At 35.3% G+C, this 27,255-nt stretch overlaps 1 protein-coding gene across 3 annotated transcripts in view; it reads left to right on the top strand.

Moving 5' to 3' along the window:
- Hgf (hepatocyte growth factor) overlaps positions 1-17,733 on the top strand; it is a 71,566-nt gene extending 53,833 nt beyond the window's left edge. For 2 of the 3 annotated variants that reach the window (XM_006235979.5, XM_039107018.2), the window contains exons 12-18: positions 5,954-5,992; positions 7,520-7,616; positions 9,246-9,320; positions 10,340-10,486; positions 11,014-11,120; positions 11,237-11,382; positions 13,998-17,733. In XM_006235979.5, coding sequence (XP_006236041.1) covers positions 5,954-5,992; positions 7,520-7,616; positions 9,246-9,320; positions 10,340-10,486; positions 11,014-11,120; positions 11,237-11,382; positions 13,998-14,165 — 779 coding nt within the window. In that variant the 3' untranslated portion in view covers positions 14,166-17,733. The remainder of the gene's footprint in view (positions 1-5,953; positions 5,993-7,519; positions 7,617-9,245; positions 9,321-10,339; positions 10,487-11,013; positions 11,121-11,236; positions 11,383-13,997) is intronic. The other variant, NM_017017.2, reaches the window with a different exon arrangement.
- The last annotated feature ends 9,522 nt before the right edge of the window (positions 17,734-27,255 follow it).

Genomic DNA, 27,255 nt, shown 5'->3' with positions numbered 1-27,255 from the left:
AGAAATAAACTATCCTGGTGTTAGATGAAAGACTCATTATGGCACCAATATTCCCTATTCATCCCCTGACTGTAGCAGAGCACGGGCTGAACTTTCTAACTTTGCAAAGTCTGTGAAAAGACCTGAAACCATGTGTAGCAAACTACTAAGATGCATGGAGATTCAACTTTACTTTGTAAAATTCATTTTGGTATTAGTATTAAGCTTTAATAAAGTCAATGAGATAACTTCCTTTAAAAGCATTAATGTCACGGTGATATGTGTAAATAATCATGTACTTCATAAAAAGTGTGTGCTGTACATTTCATATTTAATGAAACATATGAATGTATAAAATGTGAGAATTCAGGAAAATGATAAAAATGATAAAAATAATAAAAATCAGCTTTTTCAATGAATACAGTCAGCAAACAAATGCAAAAACCTTACAACTAACAAGAGAGAAGACTGAAATATCAGTGAAAGAATTTTTAAATATCAATTGGCAAATAATAAAAATGATTATTAGTACTCGGTATTAGTAAACATAGGGACAAAACTGTCTTTCAGTGCAGTACTCCTTTGTGTAGTAAGGAATCCTGTCTACAGGTCAATTTTGATAAATGTATCAATAGGAATAATAATACATATGTGCTTGCACTATTAGCACTTTTAGGGAGGCTGTTCTGCAGAGTACAGGACACTTGGTTTCCTTGGTTACCTGCTAGGTGGCCAGAAGCAACATTTTCCCTACCAGTCCTGACAATCAGAAACAATGTCTCACAAGCAGAAAAGAGATCCTTACTAAAGAAATCCATGCATACACATACATATACACACACACACACACACACACACACACATATATGCGTACACACATGCATTGGAACAAATATGTATACATCATTGAGTCAAAAACCCAGTTCAGAAAATATGTGGTAAAAGACCATTTTTCTCATTTTTCAATAACTGTGTTTATAGTAACTGGGTCTTCTACATCAAAAAAAAAGTCATTTGGAGGGCAGGAGAGATGGTTTATTGGTTGCAAGAACAAACTGTTTTTGTATAGGACCAACGCTACAGTGGGTGATTCATGATTACCTGGAGATTCAGCTCCAAGGTCTGTTGCCTCTCCCATTCAGACACCAGAACTATGCACACAAACTCACATATTTGAATATATTAAATTAAATATATGGAATTTAAAATGCCATGAAAATAAATCTTTTGTACTGTGTAATATTAATAGGAACCTTATTTTTAAAAAATAGTTTACTTGTTAGGCAAATCAGAAATAAGTATTTTAAGAATATCTGAAAAAATATTTGCATTAAGAATACTTCAGGGCCATCAGTAGTAGAAGCTTTTTTGAGGCGGTTTGAGTTCAATCTCCAGATCTCATAGTGGGAGATCAGAACCAACTCTTATGTTTACATGTTCACAGTATATGCACAATGATACACACACACACACACACACACACACACACACACACACTAAATTAATTTTTAAAAAACATTGCATTGAAGAAATAATGCCACTTTGAAAAAGAATGTAAATTAGTCTTTAAGTTTTGCAAAACTTCATGTTGAGTTAAAGAGATGCCAAGAAGTGCTTGCTCACGAGCCTGATAGAGCCGTCTCCTGAAAGGCTCTGCCGGAGCCTGACAAATACAGATGCAGATGCTCGCAGCCAAACCAGTGGGCTGAGTGAACATGGGGACCCCAATGGAGGAGTTAGGGAAAGGACTGAAGGAGCTGAAGGGGTTTGCAACCCCATAGGAAGAACAACAATATCAACCAATCAGACCCTCCGGAGTCCCCAGGGAATAAATCACCAACCGAAGAGTACACATGAAGGGACCCATGGTTCCGGCTCCATACGTTACAGAGGATGGCCTTATCAATGGGAGAGAAAGGCCTGGGTCCTGTGAAAGTTGATGTTCCTGTGTAGGGAAATGCCAGGGTGGTGAGGTGGGAGTGGGTGAAGGAGCACCCTAATAGAAGCAGGAGGAGGGGAGGGGGATAGAGGGTTTGCAGAGGGAAACCGGGAAAGGAGTAACATTTGAAATGTAAATGAATAAAATATATGATTTTTTTCTCCTGTAAACTAGAAATGCAATCTTGTTTTAAGATATAGGGAAATTAGTTATAATAATAAATAAATACCTCATACTTGAAAAAAGTTATACTTTTGTTATTGAATTTTATGTCCTCTGGTTATAGCTTTTCCAATTAATTGATCTTTTCTAATAATCGTCATTTTTCCTGATTATTGATTTATATCCTAAAAATCTCTCACAGATAAGATAGCTTTCATGCTTCAACACCAAAACAAACAAAACTACTTTACCAGAGGTTAGAATAAAAAAGTATTTTTAAATTAATATAATCGAAATTGTTAATCTTTTGTAGTTCTGGGTTCCAACCAAGCCTTACGTGATACACCATCATTCTTTGACTAACATCTGTCCTAGCTCTCCATTTTCTGAGCATTCATTCATTTGACTTTATTCTATCTTTCAGTTACCATTCTATGATTAGGAATGGTAGAGGGTTATATAGTACAGTCATGGAAGAAAAAGAAAAATATCTGTTCTTTAAAATAGATCATAGTAATTTCCATGTTAAATCTAGCTCAATTGTGAAGAAATGGATAGGTCAGAGGAATTAAGGACTTGTGACTTGACTTATAAACTTAAAGTAGGCTGAAATCATAAGTTTTAATAAACAGATATTCAACTGACTTTTGCAAACTAAAATCATCAAGATATTGTGGAAAGTTGCCAGTGTGTTGCTAGTGTTTGATTAAATACTGTTACCAATAACTCATTTTTATTTCACTGTATACTGAACATTAATTGCAATAAATATTTTCACACTGTCATTTTTCCAACTTATATTTATAGCCAGGATTTACTTACATTTTCTCCCTGGTGAAAGGCTAATACAATTTATCTTTAGAAGATTTGAGTTCTTGTTATTTATTTAACCTCAGTTACAGTATTCATCATTTTTTCACCATATATTTTTCTCACAAAACATGTGAAGGTGTGTGTTCTTTAAAATTACCAAATAGTTTCTAGCATATATTATGGCGTGGAGTTTATCAAATAGGAGGAAATAATGAAGAAATGGCTACATGTTTTGACTCTATATATGTACACACACACACACACACACACACACACACAGAGAGAGACAGAGACAGAGAGAGACAGAGAGAGACAGAGAGACACAGAGACAGAGAGACAGAGAGAGACAGAGAGAGACAGAGACAGAGACAGAGAGAGACAGAGAGAGACATAGAGAGACACAGAGAGACACAGAGACAGAGAGAGACAGAGAGAGACAGAGACAGAGACAGAGACAGAGACAGAGAGAGACAGAGAGACACAGAGAGACACAGAGACAGAGAGAGACACTTCTCTTAATGTATCTTGAGTAAATTATAGTCACTGAGAATGGAGTAGTTAATTTCCACTCAACTAAGTGGAAAACCCAGACCCGTGGCTCTGGAAGTCTGTAAGTCAAAGCTACTTACTGTACTTATGACTTGTATTCTGTATTTGCAAAGTTCTTTATTGAAAGCAATAATTTTGCTAGGCTACTGTGAATATAATCTGGAAGTACAAAGTGGCCTTTATTTACTCATTATTTTTAATGTTTATTGAGCTGATATTGTATACAAATGCTTATACAACATGTTACTTATGAAAATTATTTATACATTGTTTCTTAATCTCAAGTAATTTGCAGCATGGAGGAAACAAACAGTCATGAGGCACTACAACCATGCTGTAAACATATTAATAATAATAATAATAATATATAAAATAATGATGGGACATAAATGTTTGGTTGGAGACAAAAGCTATATTCTTAGTATTTTGAATTTCAGCTGGAAATTTGAACTATGAGAAATGAGGCTTATTCATATTTTCAATAATATCCCAAGCCCTATAGTCTGAGGCTGTTCAGACATGTACACACACACACACACACACACACACACACACACACACACACACACACACCATTTCCAACCTTTTGTAAGTAAAATTTATAATTGATAAAATTGTAGACTTTTTTCATACTTAAATTGAATCATGACACAAGATTCTCTTTTGTTTTTTTTAATTAATAAATTTATTTATTCACTTTCCATCCCGAGTCCCCCTCCCTCCCTTCCTCTTGGTCCCACCTTTACAAACCTCTTCCCCTTTACTCTCTCTCCTTTCCCTCAGAGAAGGTGAAGCCTTCCTTGGTTACCACCCCACCCTGGGACAGCCAGCTGCTCTAGTTTTCATTTGTCAGATGTGAGTAGTGGAGAGATAGATGAAGGAAAGCAAAGGAAGAGATGTAGCTAGTGTTCCTGAGGGAGACTAAAACACCCCCAAACACCATCGTTCACTGTTTTCCTTACGGTGCGCAAAAGAACCTGTAATAGCCAAACAAACCCAGAAAACTACAACTCCAAAATCCAGCTGTATCTGACATGTCAGCTTATTTTAAAGTTTGAGGATACTGAACCAGAAGAATTAAAATAACTATTAATTATCACTAGAGCATTAATAATTAAAACTTCCAATATAAGATTCCTTTAAGTGTTTCAGACTAAATACACAACCATGGAGTAACCAGAGGTAGAACTAATCATATTTAATGTGGAATATACTATAGAACACACATCTGAATCTTTGTTGTGAAAATGTGAGGGATGAATATCAAATTACTCAAATATTTCAAGTAACAAACTCCAGTAGACCAATGAATATCCTGGCTGAATTAGAGGCTACACATTGCCTCAGTCCATCTTTGTGCTATAAACTGAAAACCTAGTCGTCAGAGGACCCCAGGGGAATACCATCCACACAAAGTAAAGGAAAAGAACAGAATTTATGTTTGCCTATATCTTTATCCACCTATAATATCTCAACCTGGAAGTGAACATGAATCAAAACCCTTTTGTGTGCATTAATTCTCTCAAGTACCCTCATAAATAACAATCGCATTTGCATTCCAAAGGTGTCTATGTGTCATTATTGTTTTGTTGCTGGATTATCTAAGCTCAGGGCATTTCCAGGGATTAACGGCCAGCTGGGTCTAAACTGAGCCTGGCTGAACTCTCTGCCATCAATTCTGAAGAGTTGAGACATAAAGCTTCAGGAAATGTCTTGTGTCTCATTCATTACTGTTCAAGAACTTCCAAAATCCTAGCATCTTTTAAGCTTTTCTTTATGCAGCAATTAAACTCCAGTAGAAAGTTCATGGAAAAGCAATAAGTCATGGGAGTTCAGGTAGAGTTTTTTTTTCAAACATCTGGAAAAGCTAACGTCTGGTGTATTCTATCAACAAAAATAATTATTTACCCTGTTTCAGCAGAGATGACATTAATTTCTACTTTCCAAGTTCTTGCAAAGTTTAGAAAGCATCTGTATTTTCAATTATCTTCACTCAAGTATAAATAAAAACAGCTTTTAGAAAAAAGTAAATAGTTCAGATTTCAATGAAAATAAAGCAGTGTACATGGAATCCTCACTCAAACAATAATAATATGGATGCTAGTATATGGAACGGCTATGGTGAAATGAATGGTAATCTCTATGGTAATGAATGGTAATCGGCTATGGCAGAGAAAGGTAATCTCTTGGTTCTGTGTAGAATTCAGTCTGTCAACAGCCATGAAGCCAGACTCACATATAACCTACAAAATAACAAAACAAGACTATGCCCACATTATGTAGCACCAAGAAGAAAAAGAGCAGAATTACTTAGAAAAGTTTTATTATGTTTATAATTTATATATCAATTATATCAATAATGTTAGCAAATTATTCATTTTGAAATAAATGAAATATCAACAAGTTTAGCAAATTTTCACAAGAGGTTAGATTTCGGTGTCATGGTTTGGTTTTATATAGATCAATCTGTACACATGAAGTATATTTTTATCATAATATTTGTTTCTATAGGTGAAGGAGATACTACACCTACAATTGTCAATTTGGACCGTGAGTAATATTTAAAATATAAAATGTGATTTCTTTTCAATGGGTCACAAGTGATTTTTATATTGTCTTCATAGATAGAAAATAGTTATGAGTAGATCTCTGGTTTTCTGAATAATATTTGACACTATCATAACACCTCTTCAAAAGTCAATGTGTTGCTTTTTATTTCATATTTAAAGTGTGTGTGTGTGTGTGTGTGTGTGTGTGTGTGTGTGTGTGTGTGTAAGAGGAATGTGCAGTTGCCCCAGGAGATCAGAAGATGGGTAGATGGGTGTCAAATCCGCTGGACCTCACAGTGAGCCCCCTGATACAGGTGTTGGAAAGTCAACTCAGGTTCTCTACAATGCACTCCTTATTGCTGAACCATTTCTCCAGCCTCTATTTGCCTTCATTTTGAAATATGTAGTTTCCTGATTGTAGATGTGAAATAGTTATTAAAAAAAAGCTTCACATAACTTAGAAGAGTGTATTTATGCCCTTCTAATTTGAGGAAGACCATATGCAATATACCCTCTAAGAGACATGAGAGTACTCACAACAGAAATAAAGAGGCTAGGTTTTGGACAGCTCCGTAATATCTATTTTCTTTCCTACCTTAAAGCTCCTCACCAGTTCCGTGGTCTGTTATGTAAGACATGATCACATCTAAGATATTCACCTAATCCTCACCATAAGAATCTGGTGGGGGACATTTGGTTTTTGTTTTTCACATATTTCTTAGGCTGAAAGAAGTTATTCAAATATTTTGTTGTTTATAAAAAAATTAAAACATTTGTTATGCCCCAGGGTGAGGAAGCAAGAGGAAATCTAATCTAGACCATGGACAGAGTGCAAGAGACTAGAGAGAGAACCCAGCACAGTGTTAAGAAAACAACTATTCCAAAGAGTCTGAATTAGCTCATTAGAACATAATGGTCTGATGTTACTAATGCTGTCAGTATACAAATTCTACAGATAGAATGGTAGGGAGAGATTTTAAAATTCTTACCTCTCAAATTCAGAGTAATCAATTACAGCTTTGTACTTTTCCCAGTTTGGCTATTTCATTGCTTATCAATCTGCGAGTCACAATCCTGTCACAGATTGAATCACCCCTTCACAGGAGTTGTGTATCAGACGTCCTACTTATCAGGTACTAACATTATGATCAAAAGAGTAACAAAATTTCAGTCATGACACAGCCATGAAATTTATGCTTGAGGGTCAGCACAACATGAGGAATTGTGTTGAAGGGTCACAGCATTAGGGAGGACGAGGATCCCTGGGCAGTTGCAGTATAGAGATCCATGAAGGAAACACCCTAGTGGTGAATTTGAAGACTTCGTTCTTGGTGCTTGGTGATAAGGCATTCTGTGTCACTCCACAGCAAAGTTGAGGACAGCAAGTATCTTGGGTTTGATATACAGTTGGGGACTTTCTTTCTTGTGTTTTAACGCAATCACACTAGTCACATCGATTTAGCTGTTACTGGACTTACAAGTACAAAGCACTCTCCTGACCAATGTTTGATGTGGTCCTGTTTTTTAGATCCTGTAATATCCTGTGCCAAAACAAAACAACTGCGAGTTGTAAATGGCATTCCAACACAAACAACAGTAGGGTGGATGGTTAGTTTGAAATACAGGTAATTATTATGAGCGGTCACAAATCATGGCATTCTGAATATTTGCAAAACTGTATTTTCAGCCTAAGATTGCAAGAAGATTACGTCCCATACAAGACACTAAGCTGGGGACCGGGATTGATTTCTGTCCTTACCGAACTGTACACACTGGACTGTTTAATAGCGCATGAAATCTAAGTTTTAACAAAGCTCCCATTAATACTGACTGCATGTGACACTGTTTCTGATGAAGTAGAAGAAAATGACACAAAAGACTAATTTATGCCTTCATGATACCTTGATAGCTGTGGGACATATGTTAATAGTCAAATCTAGAACAATTTAAACTTATATCTTCTAAGATGTTTATATATAATCATAGAGATGACTTATTTGTTTTTAGTTTCTAACATTAGTGAAATGAAAAATTGAAATAATAGTGTTCCGTTATGGAAATCAATGATCTATTATAATAATTGGGTGGTTTTGATTTTTGTAATTGGCTTGGATATAGAACTTTTTTTAGGTCTGTTTCTGAAAGCTCTTAAGAGTTACTGATATGATCTATGTAAAATCAATATGCAAATTATACTAGAGAAGCTTAGAATCGTGTCATAAAAATTAAGTATCTGACTTACATTGTTCATGTCCTATGTATATTAGTCCACAGAGCCTTTTCAGTCCAAGTACTTAGTAACCACAGCTGTTTGGTTATTTTTCTAAAACATACACTGAAGGGAATAGAGGTTAAGACTCAATATATACTGTCATCCTCCTGTGTGGTAAGCCATAAATAACTGCCTCTTCTGCAGAAAGTCTCTAGCTTCACCCTCTGCAGCCTGAGCAGCTGCTCTCCTTGGAAATGAAAATTGTGGAAAGATGTAGCCACGTGTGGAGACACATGGGCCAAAAAGAAATGAATTTACAGATTTTGGAAATCAGCAAGTAAATTCTCTAGTTCTTAATTCTTCTGAAGAAAAAAAAATGTTTTGAAAATTTCCTAGGTGGTTTATTTTCAAAGTTATTTTCACTTTCATTAGTGAAGAACCATAGGACTGACCTTACACTTAGCAAGTTATTCAAACCCAGTTGTACTTTATAGCATCAAACCTAAACGGTGAGGCTGAGGGGATATTTCACTGGAGAAAACAATGTCTGCAAGAACGTTAGCATATCCAGCAGCTTACACAAAACGAAACCCCAAACTATTAAATAATGTTTGAGGAAAAACAAAATTATGTAAAGGTTTCTCAGAGTTCTTTAATAAAATATCAAATTATAATTTTTAAAATCAAATGCTGATATTTAAATGCTTCCACGGTTTTATTCCTTTAACTATCCTATATTTTCTGCATGTATTTTAGATGGGTAGAAGCATAAGTATGTGCATTGGAAGTATATACTGGTGTGTAGTGACTACATTTTCTCTTGTCAACTTGAGCCCCTTAAAGCAATCATTGATGTCACCCACAGTCACCAGATACTGCCAGAAAACTGTTGTGTGTCTTGTTCCAATTGGCTGGATTGTTTTCATTTTCCTTGACAATTCATTTAGTTTTGATAATTGAAGCCATTGTTTTCTTTTTACTAATTGTCAGGCCATATTTGTTTTTCTGCTAAGATCTTACTTTTACTTTTCTCTTTTCATAGGAATAAACACATCTGTGGGGGATCATTGATAAAGGAAAGTTGGGTTCTTACTGCAAGGCAATGTTTTCCAGCTAGGTAAGATGGCTTTTGAAGCAATGTTTATTTGGGGCATTTAAATTTGTCTTCTATTTTGATTTTGATATCAAGCATTTATTTTGCAATAATTTAATCAAAATCAGTGAAGCCATTTACTTTAATTTAAACTAAAAGTAAATTGTAGTGTGTGTGTGTGTGTGTGTGTGTGTGTGTGTGTGTGTGTGTGTGTATGCTTGGCATGTCCTGCATGTTGAGGTGAGAAGACAACTTATGGAAGTCACTTTTCTCCATGTGGGTCTCTGTGATCAAATCGAGACCATCTTGTCAGCCTTCCCCTTTAAAATCTAGTTATAAACATTGGCTGCACTTATATTTTCATGTTTAGTGCTAATTCAGTGTTTGAAGTTCATTCAGCTAAGTGTTCTTCATGATTGGCCTTAGTGTCACTTGGGAAACTGATTTCTTTCAATTATAGAAATAAATCATGTCCCCACTTTGCACGTGCACTCTGTATTTCTGGATAGAAATACCTTTCTGATACCCGGCAGGCTTCCTTGAATCCTTGCACTGCATTTCGTATGCAGAGACAGCATTAAGACCGACTTGGGCATAATGTCAAAGGAAATTCTATCAGCACAGAGAAGAAGACTACTCTTGCAGCTTACTTACTTCTTGCTTCTCTTCCTACCTCTTGTTTTGTGAAAAATCTTCAATCTTAGTGATAAACCAAATATATAAGCTGAAAGTAAATTTGAGTACACTCAAATTATAATTCATGTATAGACCATGAGGATTTTAAAAATAGGCAAATTACTTTATAGCAAGTGTAATAAAACATTTCATAAACATAATAGCCTTTTAGAATTTATGCAACTTCAAAGCCTTTTCTGCCTCAGTACATCTGTGGTGTTCAAAATTACTCCGAACAAATGTGTTGTTTTTAATCTTTGAATCGATATTTAAACGTAGGAGTTTTCCATAAAAGTTAAAGTGACAATGTAAATTATATAATAATCTGTAATAATAAATTATAGTCTGCATGTTAATTTTCTATCTAGAAACAAAGACTTGAAAGACTATGAAGCTTGGCTTGGAATCCATGATGTCCATGAGAGAGGCGAGGAGAAACGCAAACAGATCTTAAACATTTCCCAGCTAGTCTATGGACCTGAAGGCTCAGATTTGGTTTTACTGAAGCTTGCTCGGTGATTTTCTCAGATTTTGTATTTTAATGGACACTAGATTTACTGAAATATTTTCAGTTTTTTTCCTCTGGCATGAATATTTATCATGTTACACATTCTGGATATGTATTTCTATGTCCATGTATATCTTTATGTGGACATATATTAAAAGGAGGTATCACATGATTTTCAAATGCCATAAGGAGATTTGGTGTAATATTATTGCAACCTTAAAATTGAAGTTTAATAAGCAATTTGTTTTTTATTTCTTAGAAAAATAAAGGTAATAATTATTTTATATAGTGGGCATTAATCAAAAACTTTCTAGTAAATGTTTCTTTCCTCTATGACTTATGCAAAGCTTTGTATTATACTTTTTCATATCTATATCTTATCACTATCTATCAATCTATCTACCTACCTACCTACCTATCTATCTATGTATAAACAAGATTCCCCTATGTCTTAATATTGTACATACACTGCATGTACATGTTTCTGTAGAGTTGTACCCCACAGAGTACTCACACTATCTTTTGTCTTTTCAGCCCTGCAATCCTGGATAACTTTGTCAGTACAATTGATTTACCTAGTTATGGCTGTACAATCCCTGAAAAGACTACTTGCAGTATTTACGGCTGGGGCTACACTGGATGTAAGCTAATTTTTAAGACGAGTTTATAGTTATCTAGCATGTGAAAGTTTTCTGTTTCTTTCATTTCTTGCCTTTACTCATGTTCATTAAACTGTATGCTTTTTGGGCCATTCCAGTGATCAACGCAGATGGTTTATTACGAGTAGCTCATCTGTATATTATGGGGAATGAGAAATGCAGTCAGCACCATCAAGGCAAGGTGACTTTGAATGAGTCTGAATTATGTGCTGGGGCTGAAAAGATTGGATCAGGACCTTGTGAGGTAAAAATCATACAAACTAATAAATGCAAGAAGTAGTTTGATAAACAGTACATCCTTGAAGGCAGGCAAGTGCAGGATTTGGGAGACTGAGGCAGGAGGGTTTTAAGTTATTGTCAACAGTCTGTCTTAAAAACCAAGATAACACAAAAATATCTTGAAAACCAATGCAAATTTTTCTTGTGTGTTTTCTGTTTATCGTTGTCAAATCAAAATACTTGAACACCACCCTATTCCTCTAAAGAAGTGCAGAAATAGCCCTGTGTAATTTTTTATTTCTTTTAATTCACTAATGAACCAGTCCAAGCTCAGTCACAAAACAAACAAACAAAACCAAAAAACTCAACAGCAATAGCAACAACAACAGAAAAATGCTAAAGGCATTTATTTTTCTCTAAAAAGAATGCTATACAAACTCCCAAGGTCTCAGAGGAAGTTGTGTTGGCTAGAAGTACTCAGTTTAATTTTCTAGTGTTTTTCTAAGTTTGTCTATCTTCATGAGTCTCTCTTCCAATATGAACTCTATCATTAATATTGAAAAATACATGCTATGGGTAGCACCCATAATAAATATGGTATGCCTTTTCTAAAGAAGTTCTGTTTGTTTTTAAATCAATGGTCAATGTCAATGACTTTAATAGCTTGGTTATTTTTATTTGTTAAGCAACTGCTCTTACAGTTTGGCAGGATTCCCATTCTAGTTTTATATAGACAAGCTGCTAAGCTATCATTTTAGATATACTCCAAATGTGAGAAGTATCTTTTCAAGCCTCATAGCAGTTGAATATTGGAATACTCTGTGTAGTAAATTCGATAATAGTGAAATAGTTGTTAATATTTAAAAGAACATATGTTTTCTGGAATTTTATTCCTGAAAAGTATGTGGGGTTTTTTTTGAGGAGTGTATAGCTGCTTCAAATGATAAAGTTAAAAAGGGTTGATTCCTTTCTAGCCAGTGAGCATTATTATGGTATAATGAGAAGGATATTTTGTAAGGAGGAAAGATACTTTTTAAGTCCAAGAGTTTTGTGAATCAAACTCTCGAGTTTAGAATCCAATCAGGTTGTAAGATCCTCTAGAGGGAAATGTAGGTCTCCACTCCTACCTTGTTATCTATGACTTCAGAGCCTAAAGCAATCCTTCTCTGTCATTATCCATGTGTCTGGTCTTAGTTTCTGTATTTTCCCCTCTCATTATTTGTCCATTTGTCCCTTATTTACTATTTCTATATTCATGGAGCAGACTTAGCTTTATATCACTTCCATATCTTCCACAGAAGACCACCACCACCCTGAAGACACCCTCTTATCTGCCCATCCCTTTCTTTACTTTTCCTTCCTTCCCAGCCACTTTCCATCCATCATTTGCCTATTTCATCAGTAAAGAATATTTGAATAGAATGGCTCTAAATGTCAATCAGTATTGTAGAAGTACCATAACATCTACTGAAAGTCCTCAAAGAAAGTAACTTTGAAGAATGCCTGACAGCGGTCACTGGTGTATTAGTCAAACATCAATTTCATTACCTGATGAAGTTTGGTATATTAAAGACATGTTAAAATAAAGGAATTTTGCTCTGTTTAACATGTGACTTCAGGTCTACCTTAATTTCCCTATCAAAGGTATAAATGGCTCCCTCTTCCTGTATAAAGTAGAGAGGTAACTTTTGCAGCATTCAATTTCTTTTTAAAACTATATCACTTTTAGAGGAAAATTAACATTTTTCTTTATGTTAATATGTCCAAATCTAGCCACTGTGTTCTTTTTCTGTGTGAATGTATGAGTTCTCTAATGCATCTATATACACTGTATATAAGCTTGATGCCCATGGAAGCCAGAATAGGGTGTCAGGTTCCTAGTAAAAGAAGTTATATACAACTGTATGTCACCCTATGGGTGCTAGTTACCAACCATGAGTCCTCTGAAAGAATCTTCGTAACTCTTGAGCAACACATTGAAAGCCCTGCCTTGTAACTGTGTTCTTAAGAGGCTGCGTGGCATACAAAAGTGGTATAGCACAGTTATAACAGTTATGTATAACAGCTGTAGTATGAATATATACATATTCATTTAGTCATAATTTATATATATATATATATGTATACAATATACATGCACAAGTTAATTTATATTCTTCATGTGTCTTTACCCAATGATCTAATATTGTGATCATATAAAAATATTGTTATCATAGGTACCCTTTAGAGAAAACATGTAAATTGTAATTATATTAACTACTAATATCAACTGTGAGCAGAAGAATATTTCATGTTTAGAAAATAACTTCCAAATTATATAGAATTATTGCTTCAATGATAAGGAATTCTTATTTAAATAGTTCAGATAAAATGTTGGAGGAAGGGTGTTTTAGAGTGAAGAGAAAGTTTAATGAAGTTTAATCGTTAAACCGTATAATTAAAAGTGGATTTTCTTTGCATTTTATAATTCTATATGTTTTTCAAATGTCAATATTGAACAGAATCCAAATATAGACACCAAAATAAATATAAAATTGACATTGAATTATTATTCCTTTTAGCTTCAAGTCAACAGTAGATGCTATCGATGATTTTCACACCCAAATAATCATTTTTTTTATCTTTTCTTTATCTTCTTAGGGAGATTATGGTGGCCCACTCATTTGTGAACAACACAAAATGAGAATGGTTCTTGGTGTCATTGTTCCTGGTCGTGGATGTGCCATCCCAAATCGTCCTGGTATTTTTGTTCGAGTAGCATATTATGCAAAATGGATACACAAAGTAATTTTGACATACAAGTTGTAATAGCCATAGAAGAGGCCAGTGTATTTGAAGCATCCATGGATACAGGAAGATTTCCAAGACTTCAGGATTAAAATGTCACCTAAAACAATCCTAAAACAACTACTTGAGTGTTGTGAGTGTTCAGATACTCATTAATATATGTGGGCGTTTTCTGTTGTATTGTTTGTCAGTGTCCTTTTGTAAATGTTGAAGTGAGTTAGGGTACCTGCAAGTGCAGTAACATATCTCCTGAAGATACTTGAATGGATTTTAAAAAAATACAAAATTAGAGTTGCTAGATGCTAAAAGTTTTAGAGAAAAAAGGTTAATTAATCATTCTATGCTGCTTTCCAGGTTAATATTTTAACAATGAATAAATCATAAGTTAAACATTATTTTAAATCCACCAAAACAGTTTATACCTTGTGGTTTTAAATTGTAACTCTGTATTAAATTGTATTACATTTCACATGCCATATGTTATAGCTCATTCATTTTTTACAACATGTATCCTCCAAATACTGGCACACGAACATCCACTTAGAAAAGCACGTGCCCATATCACATGGCTGGGCACACATGCAGCATATATTTTAGTTTAAACCATGATGTATCTAGTATAATCTCTAATATTTTGGATGTATGTATCTATATTTCTCCTAAAATTTAAATGTTTTGAAAGATCAGTGGGAATATTCAGGAAAGGTACAAGATATATACAAGCATATATGTATATGATATATGTATATGATATATGATCGCCACTGGACAGTGTTTAATGTGAGGACAGGATCCATAGGATAAAATGACTAGCCTTGATGTTTATTTATATTTATTATCCTAGTTATTTTGTGTGCTTCCTAATTCCTAAAAAGCAAAACATAATGTATATATTTGTATTATTTCTTTCCTCTAAATTTGGGGTACTTATTTATGCAGGATATTGGTAGATCAGTCTTCTTAAAACATCTATTCAGTTCTCAAGTGTGCATCTTAAGGAAGAGATTCAAGAGTGTGTCTGTCTCTAAGAATGTATTTATAAGGGTTACTTTTAAAACTTGCTGCTATGATTGGCTTCTAGCTCATTCTACTTAAATTTTTAAAAATTATCATAAAATGGTCATGACTGCAATGCTTTGTGAATATCCCTTCATTAAAACTGCTTAGAAATGTTTTGAAAAAAAAAATGCAAAAACATTCTCAATCTAAAAACTGTTTCTGAAAAATCAGGTATGTTATAAAGACATTATCATATAATCTCATTCTTTTTAACAAATTTCTTTCCCAATAATATGGAATATTCATTTAAATTTTATAACCTGTATGATAATATTCGAATTTTAGATGTTTTTCTACTTGCCATGATTTCTACTATCTAAGCATTGTGTATTTATCCAAAAGTAACATATTAAAACATAACAAGACACCTTCTAGATTCTCACAGTAGTCATGTTTAAATGAGGAATATTAAGGGTTATTGTTGAGTTTAAATCCAGGGGTCACATTTTACAGATTGGATTATCTTAAATTCTTTACCGACCAAAGATCCAAATAATAACCCAGTGCATCCTCCTGTGTATTCCCAGTGAAGAAGTCCAGAAGTTCTCACACAAGCTGTGTCACACACACACACACACACACACACACACACACACACGCACATGTGTTTCTGATCACGTAGGTACTGTGTCAAGAAACCATGTACAGAGACCCAGTGAATTGCCAGTCCATACCATTTTGCTTTCACTTAACTTTTTTCCCCTTTATAATCCACCATTTGTATGAAACAGAAATTTGAAGTTATATTATCAAAATATTAAAGTACTTTCTTTTTTATTGAATAATTTTTATTTACATTTCAAATGTTATCCCTTTTCCTGTCCATAATCCCCTATTCCCATCCCTCCTCCCCCTTCTTCTATGAGGGTGCTCCCCCACCCATCCACTCACCCCTTCCCACCTTCCCACCCTGACATTCCCTTACTGGATTATCTAAGTTCCAGTGCTACATGTAAATTATATTGGTAAAGCTACTATTATAATTGTAATCCTTTAACATACTGACATTTTACCATACTTCTTTTAGTGTGTGCATTTTTTTTAAGAATCCATGAAAAGAAAAACAGCAATTACCTAGAAACAATATGCAGTCAAATTTTCAGATACTTTGGAATCAGTGTTTTTAAATTTTCTTAAAGAGGTAAACTAACAACAACAACAACATCATCATCATCAAACGTGGTACATGAAGCACCTCTACCAATGAGGTTTCCTTTACAGTAGGCAAAGGAGATGGCTTTGATGCTGAACAAGGTCCTCAGTGTCTCACTTGGTAGGAGAGGGTATATTTATCTTGTCAACAACACTATGTACAGGATGGTTTTCTATGAATAAAGTTCAATGGCAAAAAAGAGGAAGTTTTCAACTTATCTAGAAGTCTATATTATATTGTGTCAAGGACAAGAGGAGCTTTCAAGGCTGGTTTTGTTTTGACCAAGTTAACAGTTACACACTGTTATAATTGTAGACATTTTCTTATGTCTGCAGGAATAAAAGTGTAAAACTAAAACGTTTGTCATACGCTTCTGCTGTGCAGAGGGATGGTAATTCTTTTGTATATTCTTTAATGTTATTGTAAAATATAAAGTAACTTTTACTATTTGCTGTGGGCAGGTCCTCAGTGCAATGGTCTATAGCAAGTCAGTCTCTGGCATTAACAGGCTCTTGCTTGCTCTCTAAGTGTTTCAAGCTACATGAATGTGAAACACTGGAAGGCAAGGAAATTAACCATTATGGCATGTGTTAGTAAAACTGTATTTCACTTATCCCTGTGGAATTTCTTGCTGTAGCAAAGGTACTGTGCAAACTGAGTGTTCTAGCCTTAACTTCCCCAGAAAGAGCACTGTCAAGAACTGGGAGTCCTGTCAGGCACATTCTTGTTTCTAAGCATTTTTCCTTTTTACAAAATAAATACTGGCTTTGTAACATAGAGCACATGAAATAGAAAGTGTCAGTACTATCTTAAATTGATTTATTGAAGTACGACAGTAACTAACTTCCAGTCACTGTGTGTACGAAACCACATATTTACATTTATAGAAAACTCATAAAATAACAAGGATTTGGGTAAAGACAACACATTTGCCTCTTTATAATAAGTTATTTGCGATGAATTGTTCTTCATAATTAAAAGTGCAAGGAAAAATGTATCTTTCAAAGTTCAATGGAAGTTCAATGGAATTTGTTAATAAGAACAAACGAACAAACCAACCAAACGAAAATGTTAAATTATCCAGGATCCTTGCCTCTTGACAGTGCGGCTTTTACATGGACTCATTCCTGTTTGCACAGAAGGCTTCTGTCTTTTGGAAGCTGAAAACCGAATACTGTGGACATGGCGACTTGTCAGCCTGTGTACATAGGACAATGATAAGCTGCCAGTTGAGTGGGATAGCTGGATGCTGACCCCCAAAAGGCAACACTGTGGTGATGACTTGTATTATAAATTCTCTGTAGTTAATAAAGTTGTTATTTTTATAACCATGATTATATTATTATTCTTAATAATAATAAAATATTTTTACCAAAATGTCTCCTTTCTCTTATAATTACATGTGTAAACAAATTAGTGTCTGTCCTAGGATTTTAAATTGGCAAACAGCAGCAACATGGATTTATTAACAGAAATGCCATATCTTTTCTTTTAAGAAATATAAAACTTCTGTATAAACCTACATAAAGATTAAATTTTCTTCTGATTTCTTTCCATGATCAGGGGGTCATCAGAAAAATCACTAATATCTATGTTTTTGGAAATGTCAAGTGAAAAATAGTATTATATTGTGTTATCATTTAGATTTGCTAGGAAGCTACTTTGCTGTATTTTGCAACTGTAAACAAAGTATTATAAATGCTACTGACTTTCTCTTATAATCGTAAGTTATAAAATTTTTTGAATTTTTAGTCAATTTATAGCATCTTTACAGGGCACTCAATAATTTCACAATACATATGAATCCCAAAAGCTTATTTTCCTCAAACTGTAAGAACTAATGTTCTAACAAGGAGCTCTGAAACACTGTTGATTATTTCTAAGTTTATCATACCATCCCTCCCCACCAAATGATTGCAAAACTAGTACTCTTAAATAGACTTCAATTTCAAATGATGAATCATATATAACCTTGACAGATGTAGTAAAGCAGCTGATCCTTTTTAGTGAGTATGCTTAAAATAGAATGTGCACACTTACTCATTTATGTCAGTATAATGTTTAGGCATGCATACCATGAATTAAGAGAATTCACCTTAGGCTCCAAAAGTCTATCTATGTATTCTTCTCTTTCAAGTAAAGAGTCCAAAAAGCTTGTTTAAGAGATGAGATTTGACCAAAAGAAGATCCACCTTATAGTAACAGAAAGGATATTTTTATCATTAGCGTAATGCATTATGGTTTCTTCAGAAAAGAATTTATTCTAGATAAAAAGAAAAGAAATGGAATTTGATAAATTTCTCAATAGTAGAGAAAACTTCATACAGAAATTCCAAAAGTTTGGGTTCCTAATGCAGCATTGTTTACTCCTCTAAACTAGCTCTAATTAACCTGTTATTAATTATTAAGTCTTAAGTTTTTACATTAATTATTTACATGTTTAAAGAATAATAAAGCACTCATACTTTTTTGTAGACATTTTTAGAGCCATTTTTATTGAGGGGTTAGTGTTGAAATTTATTTTTAGTTGCAGAATTAAAGTAACATTTTAATACATGTTTTAAATTTATATTTAGTATTTGAGAATTTTATACATGGATACAGTATATTTTCATCATATTTGCCACCCTCTCAACTCCTCCTAAATCCCTTCATATCCTCTCCGAACATCATGTCATTTATTATTATGACCCGCTGAGGCCAATTAGAGCTGTCTACGTGCACATGTACGTGGGGCAGTCCACCAGGGCCCAGTAATTAATCCCTATTTGTCCAAGACCCTAAAGAAATCGCTTCAATCTGCATTCCCTCCATGAATTGGTCCAGGAGTTCTCTCAGGGTTCTCGTCATTAATCTCTTAACAACACCATCCTTCAACTAAGCAGCTCTAAACTAGCTCTCCACACCCCCTTAATCAATGACAAGCCTGTCGCGCATAAGTAACCGCAAAAGATTTACCCTAAGGAGCCTGTCGTTATCTTTGGCTGTTTACATTCACAAATGTTCCTGTTGCACTTGCTATTTTTGAAGGATTAAATTCATTGAGAGTTCACGGTGCATTTGTAGTCACGAAGGGAAGGAGAGCGTGATGAGTGTATCCCTGTCTAAAGTATGTCCAGTGAGATAGAGCAATAACAGCAAATAAGACTCACTTTTATTTCATAAACTTGAAAGGAAAAATACATTATTAGCTAATGGAGGGCTAACTTACAGTTTAAACAATAGAATGTGATGTTTAAAAAGCAAATAGGCACTATGGCAACACAAACTAAGTCTGTCTTACAGTGCAACTCCAGATTCTTACATTCACTCTCTTCAGGCACTTTCAAATGAAGTCTTTACGCCCATGTTCACTAGCTTTTCTCTCACATCACTAAAGGTTCCAATCTCACTTCTTGCTTTTGTGTCTACATCCTCAACACCCATCTAGAAGTCACCATCAACTTACATAGTGCTTGCCCCTTCCCATCCGTGCGTGGTCATACATGACTCTCCTGGGCCAGGCCTGCTCTACTGGGCATTATTTTTAATGTTCATCGGGTTCTACTTACTTTGTGATGTATAAACACGAACAGTGTCTTGTTATTACCATTTCTATAGTTTTCATTTTTCAGAGTGGTAAAAATTATAATGGTGGTAAAAATATTTGATAATATATAAAATCAATCTCTTTTAAATTTTAATTAATTTACTTACTTTGCATCCTTACATCCTGACCATAGGTTTTTTTTTTAATTGGTTGTTTATTTACATTTCAAGTGTTATCTCCCTTCCTGGTCTCCCCTCAGCAAACCCCTATCACTTTATTCCTTCTCCCAGCTTCTATGAGGGTGCTTTCCACCACCAACCCACTCCCACTTTCCCACCCTGGGATTCCCCTACACTGGAGAATCAAGCCTCCACAGGACCAAGGGCCTCTCCTCCCATTGACGCCTGACAAGACCATCCTCTGCTAATATGCAGCTGGAGCCATGGGTCCCTTCCATGTGCACTCCTTGGTTGGTGGTTTAGTCCCTGAGAGCTCTGAGTGGAGGGGATCTGGTTGGTTGATATTGTTGTTCTTCTATAGGGTTGCAAACCCCTTCAACTCTTTCAGTCCATCCCATAACACCTCCATTCGTGTCCCTGTGCTCAGTCTGATGGTTGGCTGAGAGAATCTGCATCTGTATTGGTCAGGCTCTGGAAGAGCCCCTAAGGGGACAGCTGTACCAGGCTCCTGTCAGCAAGCACGTCTTAGCATCAGCAATAGTGTCTGAGTTTGGTGTCTGCAAATGGGATGGATCCCCAGGTGGGGCAGTCTTTGGATGGCCTTTCCTTCAGTATCCCCTCCACTCTTTGTCCCTGCATTTCCTTTAGACAGGAGCAATTCTGGGTTAATATTTTTAAGAGGGGTTGACGGCCCCATCTCTCAACCGGGGGCCATGCCTAATCTCTGGATATGACCTCTACCGGTTCTATCTCCCCTTTTTTGGGTATTTCAGCTAATGTCATCCCCGGTTGGGTCCTGGGAGCCTCTTACTTTTCTGGAATCCGTGACCTTTTAGCAGCTACCCCCAGTTCCCCATCCACCAGTACTACAATCACTGTTCCCTTCAAATTCCTGACCCTCCCAGTCTCCTCCCACAGCTGACCCTGGCTCCCTCTTCCCTCTCCCTCCCCGCCCCCCAGAACTCTCCCTCCTTCTACCCCCTGTGATTATTTTGTTCCCCTTTCTAAGATTGAAGCATCCACACTTTGGTCTTCCTTCTTGATCTTCTTATCTGACCATGGTTACTCTTCCCCCCTTTCCTCCTGGTCCTTGTCTCCCCACCCCCAACTACTCCTCTTTATTTTCCTCTGCGGACAAAAAAGAGAGGCCTCCCATGGATATCAACCAGCCTGGGCAAGAAGAAACTGGAGTCTCTTTTTGAAGGCTAAATACTGTTTCCAAGAGATTTTAATTTGTTTAAAAATTGTGCAATTATTTCTAAGGGTTATAAATTTTAAAGCTTACATTTAATGGCACCATTTGCTTTTGAATAACTAAATGAGCCTATTTTCAAATGGCTTATGAATTGTAAATGCTAGATGTCACTTGGAAAATATTTCGTGTCTATTAACATACATGGAATTATGCTTAGTATTTGCAGGATATTTTGACAGAGTGCATATTGTGCAATGGTCAAAGCAGAGTAAGTATATTCCCTTGTACACACATCATTTCTTCATAATTGTTCTAATGTTTTGAAATAAACATGGCTTCTTTATTATCTCGAGTCACTGTACTGTTCAGTTGCCCACCAGAATGCCTTTGTCCCGTCTCATTCGTGAGTAGTCACAGTTGGCCTACCACTGAACTGGGCCAGGCTTGTTTTATTGGACACTATTTTTAATGTACATTGGGTTTCACTTAGTTTGAGATCTAAATGTAATTTAGTACCTATTGGTCAACTTGTCTCCATGCTCCAACTTTACCCAGATTCTGATATCCACCCTTCTGTTCTCACTGCTTATGAGACTTCGTTTTAAAAGTTGCATGTGTGAGTAAGATTATGGTATTTGCCTTCCTGTTTCTGGCTTATTTCAAGCAATGTAACAATCACCAGTTCCATCCATGGTGTTACAAATAGAAGGATTTAATTAATTTTTATGTCTTAATAATATTCCGCTATATCTGTCTGCCACACTTTCATCATCAATAAATTGATAACAGATTGCTTTCCTATCTCGTCTTGAATGACATGTGCCCAAATGAATTTGAGAGTGAGGATTCTTTGTTAGCAGACAGATTTCATTAATAGTAGTGAGATTTCTGGATTGTGGAGTTGTTCTATTTTAATTTCTGAGTAATTTCCTTCTTGCTTTCCACAATGGCTGAGCTGATGTACGCCAGCATTCCCCGTTTCCTACCCTCTCAGTTTGTGTTTTGCTTTGTGGGTTTTTAAAAGTCATTCTTATGGTGAAACGATGGCTCACTGTGGTTGGATTTTTGTTTCCATGAGTTTTGGTGATGTGGAGCACATTTTTATATATGTGCTGTCCATTAACCTCTTCTTTGTCGAGTGTCTTCTGACTACTGCTTTATGTTTTCTAAAGACTGGGCTACTTCTCTGTGTTCCACTTTGCTCAGTCAGCTGAGAATTGTACAGACTGTAAGTACTAGCCTCAGGTCACTCGCGCAGTTTACACTTATTTTCTCCAGTACTCTGAGCTGTCGTTTCCATTTTGATGGTGTCCTGGGCTGTGCAGAAGCCTTTTAGCTTGGTGTCCTATTTTTATAATTTTGTTTCTGGTCCTCTCTTTTGTTTCTTAATTAAAAAGTCTCCAATTTTTATGTGTTGAAGCACTTCCATTATGTTTTGTCTTAGTAGTTTAAAATGTTTGGGTTTTCATGTAAGTCTATGCATTTAAGTTGAAATGGAGATGAAAACAAACTAGAGCCTGAATGAAGTTTGTCTAATGAGAAGTTAGGGTATAGTTTTATTCTTCATATGAATGGACGATTTCCCAGCACCAGTTAGTTGACAGACTGTTTTCCAACACATTTTCTCAACAGTGAGGTTACTTTTAGGATCTCTATTCTGTTTAATTATTCAGTTTCTTTTCGTATGTCACTATTATAACTTATTGTGCTTTATAGTTCGCAAAAATACATTATGTTTTTTATAAAGTTTTATTGACAATGTCTCTGCAGCACGTTTTGAACTCAGGTAGTGTAATTCCTTAAGTTTTGTTCCTTTCGTCCAAGATGACTTTGGAGATTTAATTTTGTTTCTCATTAAACATAAATTTTAAGGTTGTTTCTTTCCTAGGTACCTAAATAGCATTATTAGTATACTTTAAAATAAAATGAAGATTATATTTATGTCTATGTGGTTGTATCTATGTTGGTCAATGTTGCGTGTGTTGGAGCAGCCATAGAGTCCAGAAAAGGACATCATATCTCCTAGACCTGGAGTTACAGTGTTCATGAGCCATGGGATGGGAACCCTGGTTCTGTACAACACCAAGACGCTCTCTTAATCACTGAACCATCTGTCCAGGTGCATTTAAATAATTCAACTTCATTCCATCTATGAGCATGTGATGCCTCTTCAATTAGTTACTTGTTCAGCATTTACATTGTTGAATACTTTTGTTTTTGTTAAATTTTTCTCTTTTTCTTAAATTTGTTTCTCGTATGAGTAGGGTGTAAAACATTATTTCTTTGATCGTCTGCTATTGGTATCTATAAGCACATTCAAATTTCAAATGTCAGTTTTGTATCTTGGAGTATGACTCAAGTGTGCCAATTAATTTTCTGCCTCTCATAATGATCATATTGAGTTTCTCCTTTATTCTACTGATATGATAGATCATGCGTTTCATTTTGAATCATCCTTCTATTCCTGGAATAAAACATTGATTGTTGTCAGTAATTTGTTGGATTTGGTTTGCTAGTGTTTTCATGGTTTTTGCATCTATGCTAATCAGAAATCATTTTAGGTGCGTTTGTGTGTACTTGTCTAGTTTTAGTATTTAGCATACTTTTGCAGTGATATAATAGTTTGAAAGAATGTTCTAAAAATGAATAATTATTAACTCCAAAAAGTTTATATTTATCAGCCTTAGTGGCACATGTCTTTAATTCCAGCCCTTGGGAGACAGAATCATGCAGATCTGTGTGAGTTTGAGTCCAGTCTGTTCTACAGAGAGAGTTGAAGGATAGCCAGGGCTACACAGACAGACCAAGTCTCGAAAAAGTTTATACTGTTCTACATGTAGAGTGATTTTAAAAATTAACATTGGGAAATTCATTTTATTATTTTATTTTTTTAATTTATGATAATTATAGATTTTTCCCTCCCAGTCCTCCCTTCAATCCTTTCCATGCGCCACCTTGCTCTCTTTCATGGCTTATTTTCTTTGTAATTGTCAGATATTATATTCATAATTGGTCTGTATAGATTTCTAATGTAATCTCAGTCTATGTGTTACTATTCTGTACATGTTTTCAAAGGTGATAATTAGGTCTCTCTCAAACTAATGGTCTTTTGTCTTTAGTACACATATGCATGCACACACACACATACACACACAAATACACACACACACACACAAATACACACACACACACACACACACACACACACACACACACACACACACGAACAAAGATAAACAAACAAACAAAAAACCTATTTCCAGTGGGACCAGCCTGGTTCTGCCACCTTAGCCAACTATCCAGTCCTAGGGCAACTGGATTTTTGTTTGCTAATAACTAAAATTGTGGGCTTTTGTTTGTTTTATTGTTATTTTTTAGAAAATGAATAGGATTTAGATTATCTTGGGTACATTTTCCAATCTGGTATTTCATATGAAGGGTTGACGTCACAACCTGGAGGGGGGAAATCACACTAATTACTGTAAATATTCTTAGTCAACAGTCAAGAGAGTTTACTCATTGCTTGTGTGTAAACTCTTCATCTGAGAAGCATTCCACACTTTCATAATGCCAATACTGCTACTTAATTAACAAAAGGTTTTCATTTGACGATTATTTTAAGCTGAGAAAAATCATCTTGTTGTATGTTGTAATAATGGAAAAGGAAGGAATTTTTGTATTATTTTATTACCATAGTTTATAGCTTTTGAAATATGTTCTCAAGTGTTCAGACCTGAGTTTTTGTATGACAAGAATTCTAAATAAAATCCTAAATTAGAATATATATGGTACATCCTATATTTTCACAATGTTTGCATCTATCAACCATATAATCTTGCTCTCTGAATATGTACATAGATATTAATTTATACTTCACTACAACTGAAAAATAACACTGAGAAAATCAACAGTTAAAAATAATCACAAAAAACCTAGCAATTTTATGAAAAACAGATTTTAAGAAATAAAAAAAATGGAATCAAAGATCTGTAGACTGTGGAGGAGAATGTGTAAGAGCATTATTTAATATTTTTCTTGGATTGTCCAGAGAGCCACTCTACGAGGAAATGCTCAAGGTGCTGGTTGTTAAAGTAAGAATCTAGAAAAAAAACCTTAATGACATGTTAATCAGATAATTTAGGCAATAATTCTCAATCGTGAAAGCTAAACTTATATAAACGAACATGAAAAGTCTTAGCACCTCTAATGGTGAGCATTCCCTACAATGGGAAGTAGTTACTCGATTACAGTTACATTTTACTCAGACTGGCCTTTTATGGATCATTTAAAAATCCTCGCTGATGCACAAGGTGGGAAGTGGTAAGGGAGGGTCAGTGAATAAATTAGTTAATTAATTAATGAGGGAAAACAAACAACCCCTTCATTTAGAAAGCCATGTGTTCTGGACTCAAGAATGTGTGGAGATACACAAATGCCTTATATTCTATTTTATATGCAGTAGTTAAGACACTTTGGATACTGACACATATTTTAAAGCTCCAAGATACTGATTATATAGTATAATATTTGCAATTACTTCGATAAAAATCTCTTATACATTCAAGACAATATTGTCCTTCAGTTTTCAGTACTGGGGTTCTACAAACTATAATCCAGGAAAATTCAATTCATATTTATTGAATGGTTTCAGATTTGAACTCTCTTCATAATCTGTAATAACTTTCTTATAAAAATAACTTCTAGGAAATCTATTTATGTGACACAACTTCCCATATCAATCTTCTCTTTGCTCATGTCCTATTTTTTAATCAACAACTTGAAAAATGTTTATGGGTATAGAAATATTCTAATTGCATTTTGTGATATTTGTAATTGTCCTGTCATTTGTCTTATTATAAAATTGATTACTGTAACAACCTGAAAGTTTTCCTATTTTACTACCACTAATGAATTTTTTTTTAAAATTGTGTTGCTTGTTACCATTTCTATAGCATATACAATGGCTCTATATTTTTTAATTTCCAATTTTTGAAACCAGAGATAGAAGAAAAGAAAGAAAATGGTTAATATATAAAAAAGAAGTGGGGGAAAGTATTTTAAAAACTACCTTGGGGTGGAGTCCCCAGAGACCTGGGAGGTGAGAAAATCTTAGGATTCAAAGGGAGGGATCTTAGATGATATGCCCCACAGTGAGGAGAGGGAACTTGTAGAGTCCACCTCCAGTAGAAAAACAAGGCATCAAGTAGAGGGATGGGGTTGCCATCCCATAGTCAAAAGCTCTGACCCAGATTTGTTCCTTTCTAAAAGAACCGCAGGGACAAAATGGAGAAGAGACTCAGGGAAGAGTTTCAGTGACTGGTACAACTTGGGATCCATCTCAAGGGAAGGCCTCAAGGCCTGACACTACTACTGATGTTATGGTTTGCTTACAGACAGGAGCCTAGCATGGCCCAACAAGCAGCTAAGACAGACACACAATCACAGACTGAAGTCGGTGTCCCCTGTGGTTGAATTAGGGAAAAGCTGGAAGAAGCTGAGGAGGAGGGTGACCCCATAGGAAGAACAACAGTCTCAACTAACCCAGACCTCTGAGGTCTCTTAGACACTGAGCCACCAGCCAGGCAGCATACAGGCTGGTCCAACCCCTACCCCCTGACACACATAAAGCAGAGGGCTGCCTGGTCTGACCTCAGTGACAGAAGATGTGCCTAACTCTGGAGAGACTTGAAGCACCAGGAAGTAGGGAGATCAGATGGAGGAATTGGGGACATCTTTGAAACAGGGGGGAGAAGTAATGGGATCAGTAACTGTAGGATGGTGGACCTGGTGGGCGGTAATGGCTGGATTGTAAAAAAAAATGTAATATAAAAAATCTACAAGTGATCTGAAAGAATATTTATAAAGATATATCAACCAAAGAAAGGTGAAGAATAAATTCTCAAAAGTGTTGCTCTTTGCCAGAGCCTTTCTTTTCTTCTAGTTCCTAGTCAGCTTTGTCTCTCCAGTTTGCTATTAAAATGTAGTTCGATGAGTCA

The sequence above is a fragment of the Rattus norvegicus genome, chromosome 4, assembly GCF_036323735.1.
Source record: "Rattus norvegicus strain BN/NHsdMcwi chromosome 4, GRCr8, whole genome shotgun sequence".
In the NCBI taxonomy this organism is placed as follows: Eukaryota; Metazoa; Chordata; class Mammalia; order Rodentia; family Muridae; genus Rattus; species Rattus norvegicus.
This window is presented reverse-complemented; position numbering and strand designations above follow the sequence as displayed.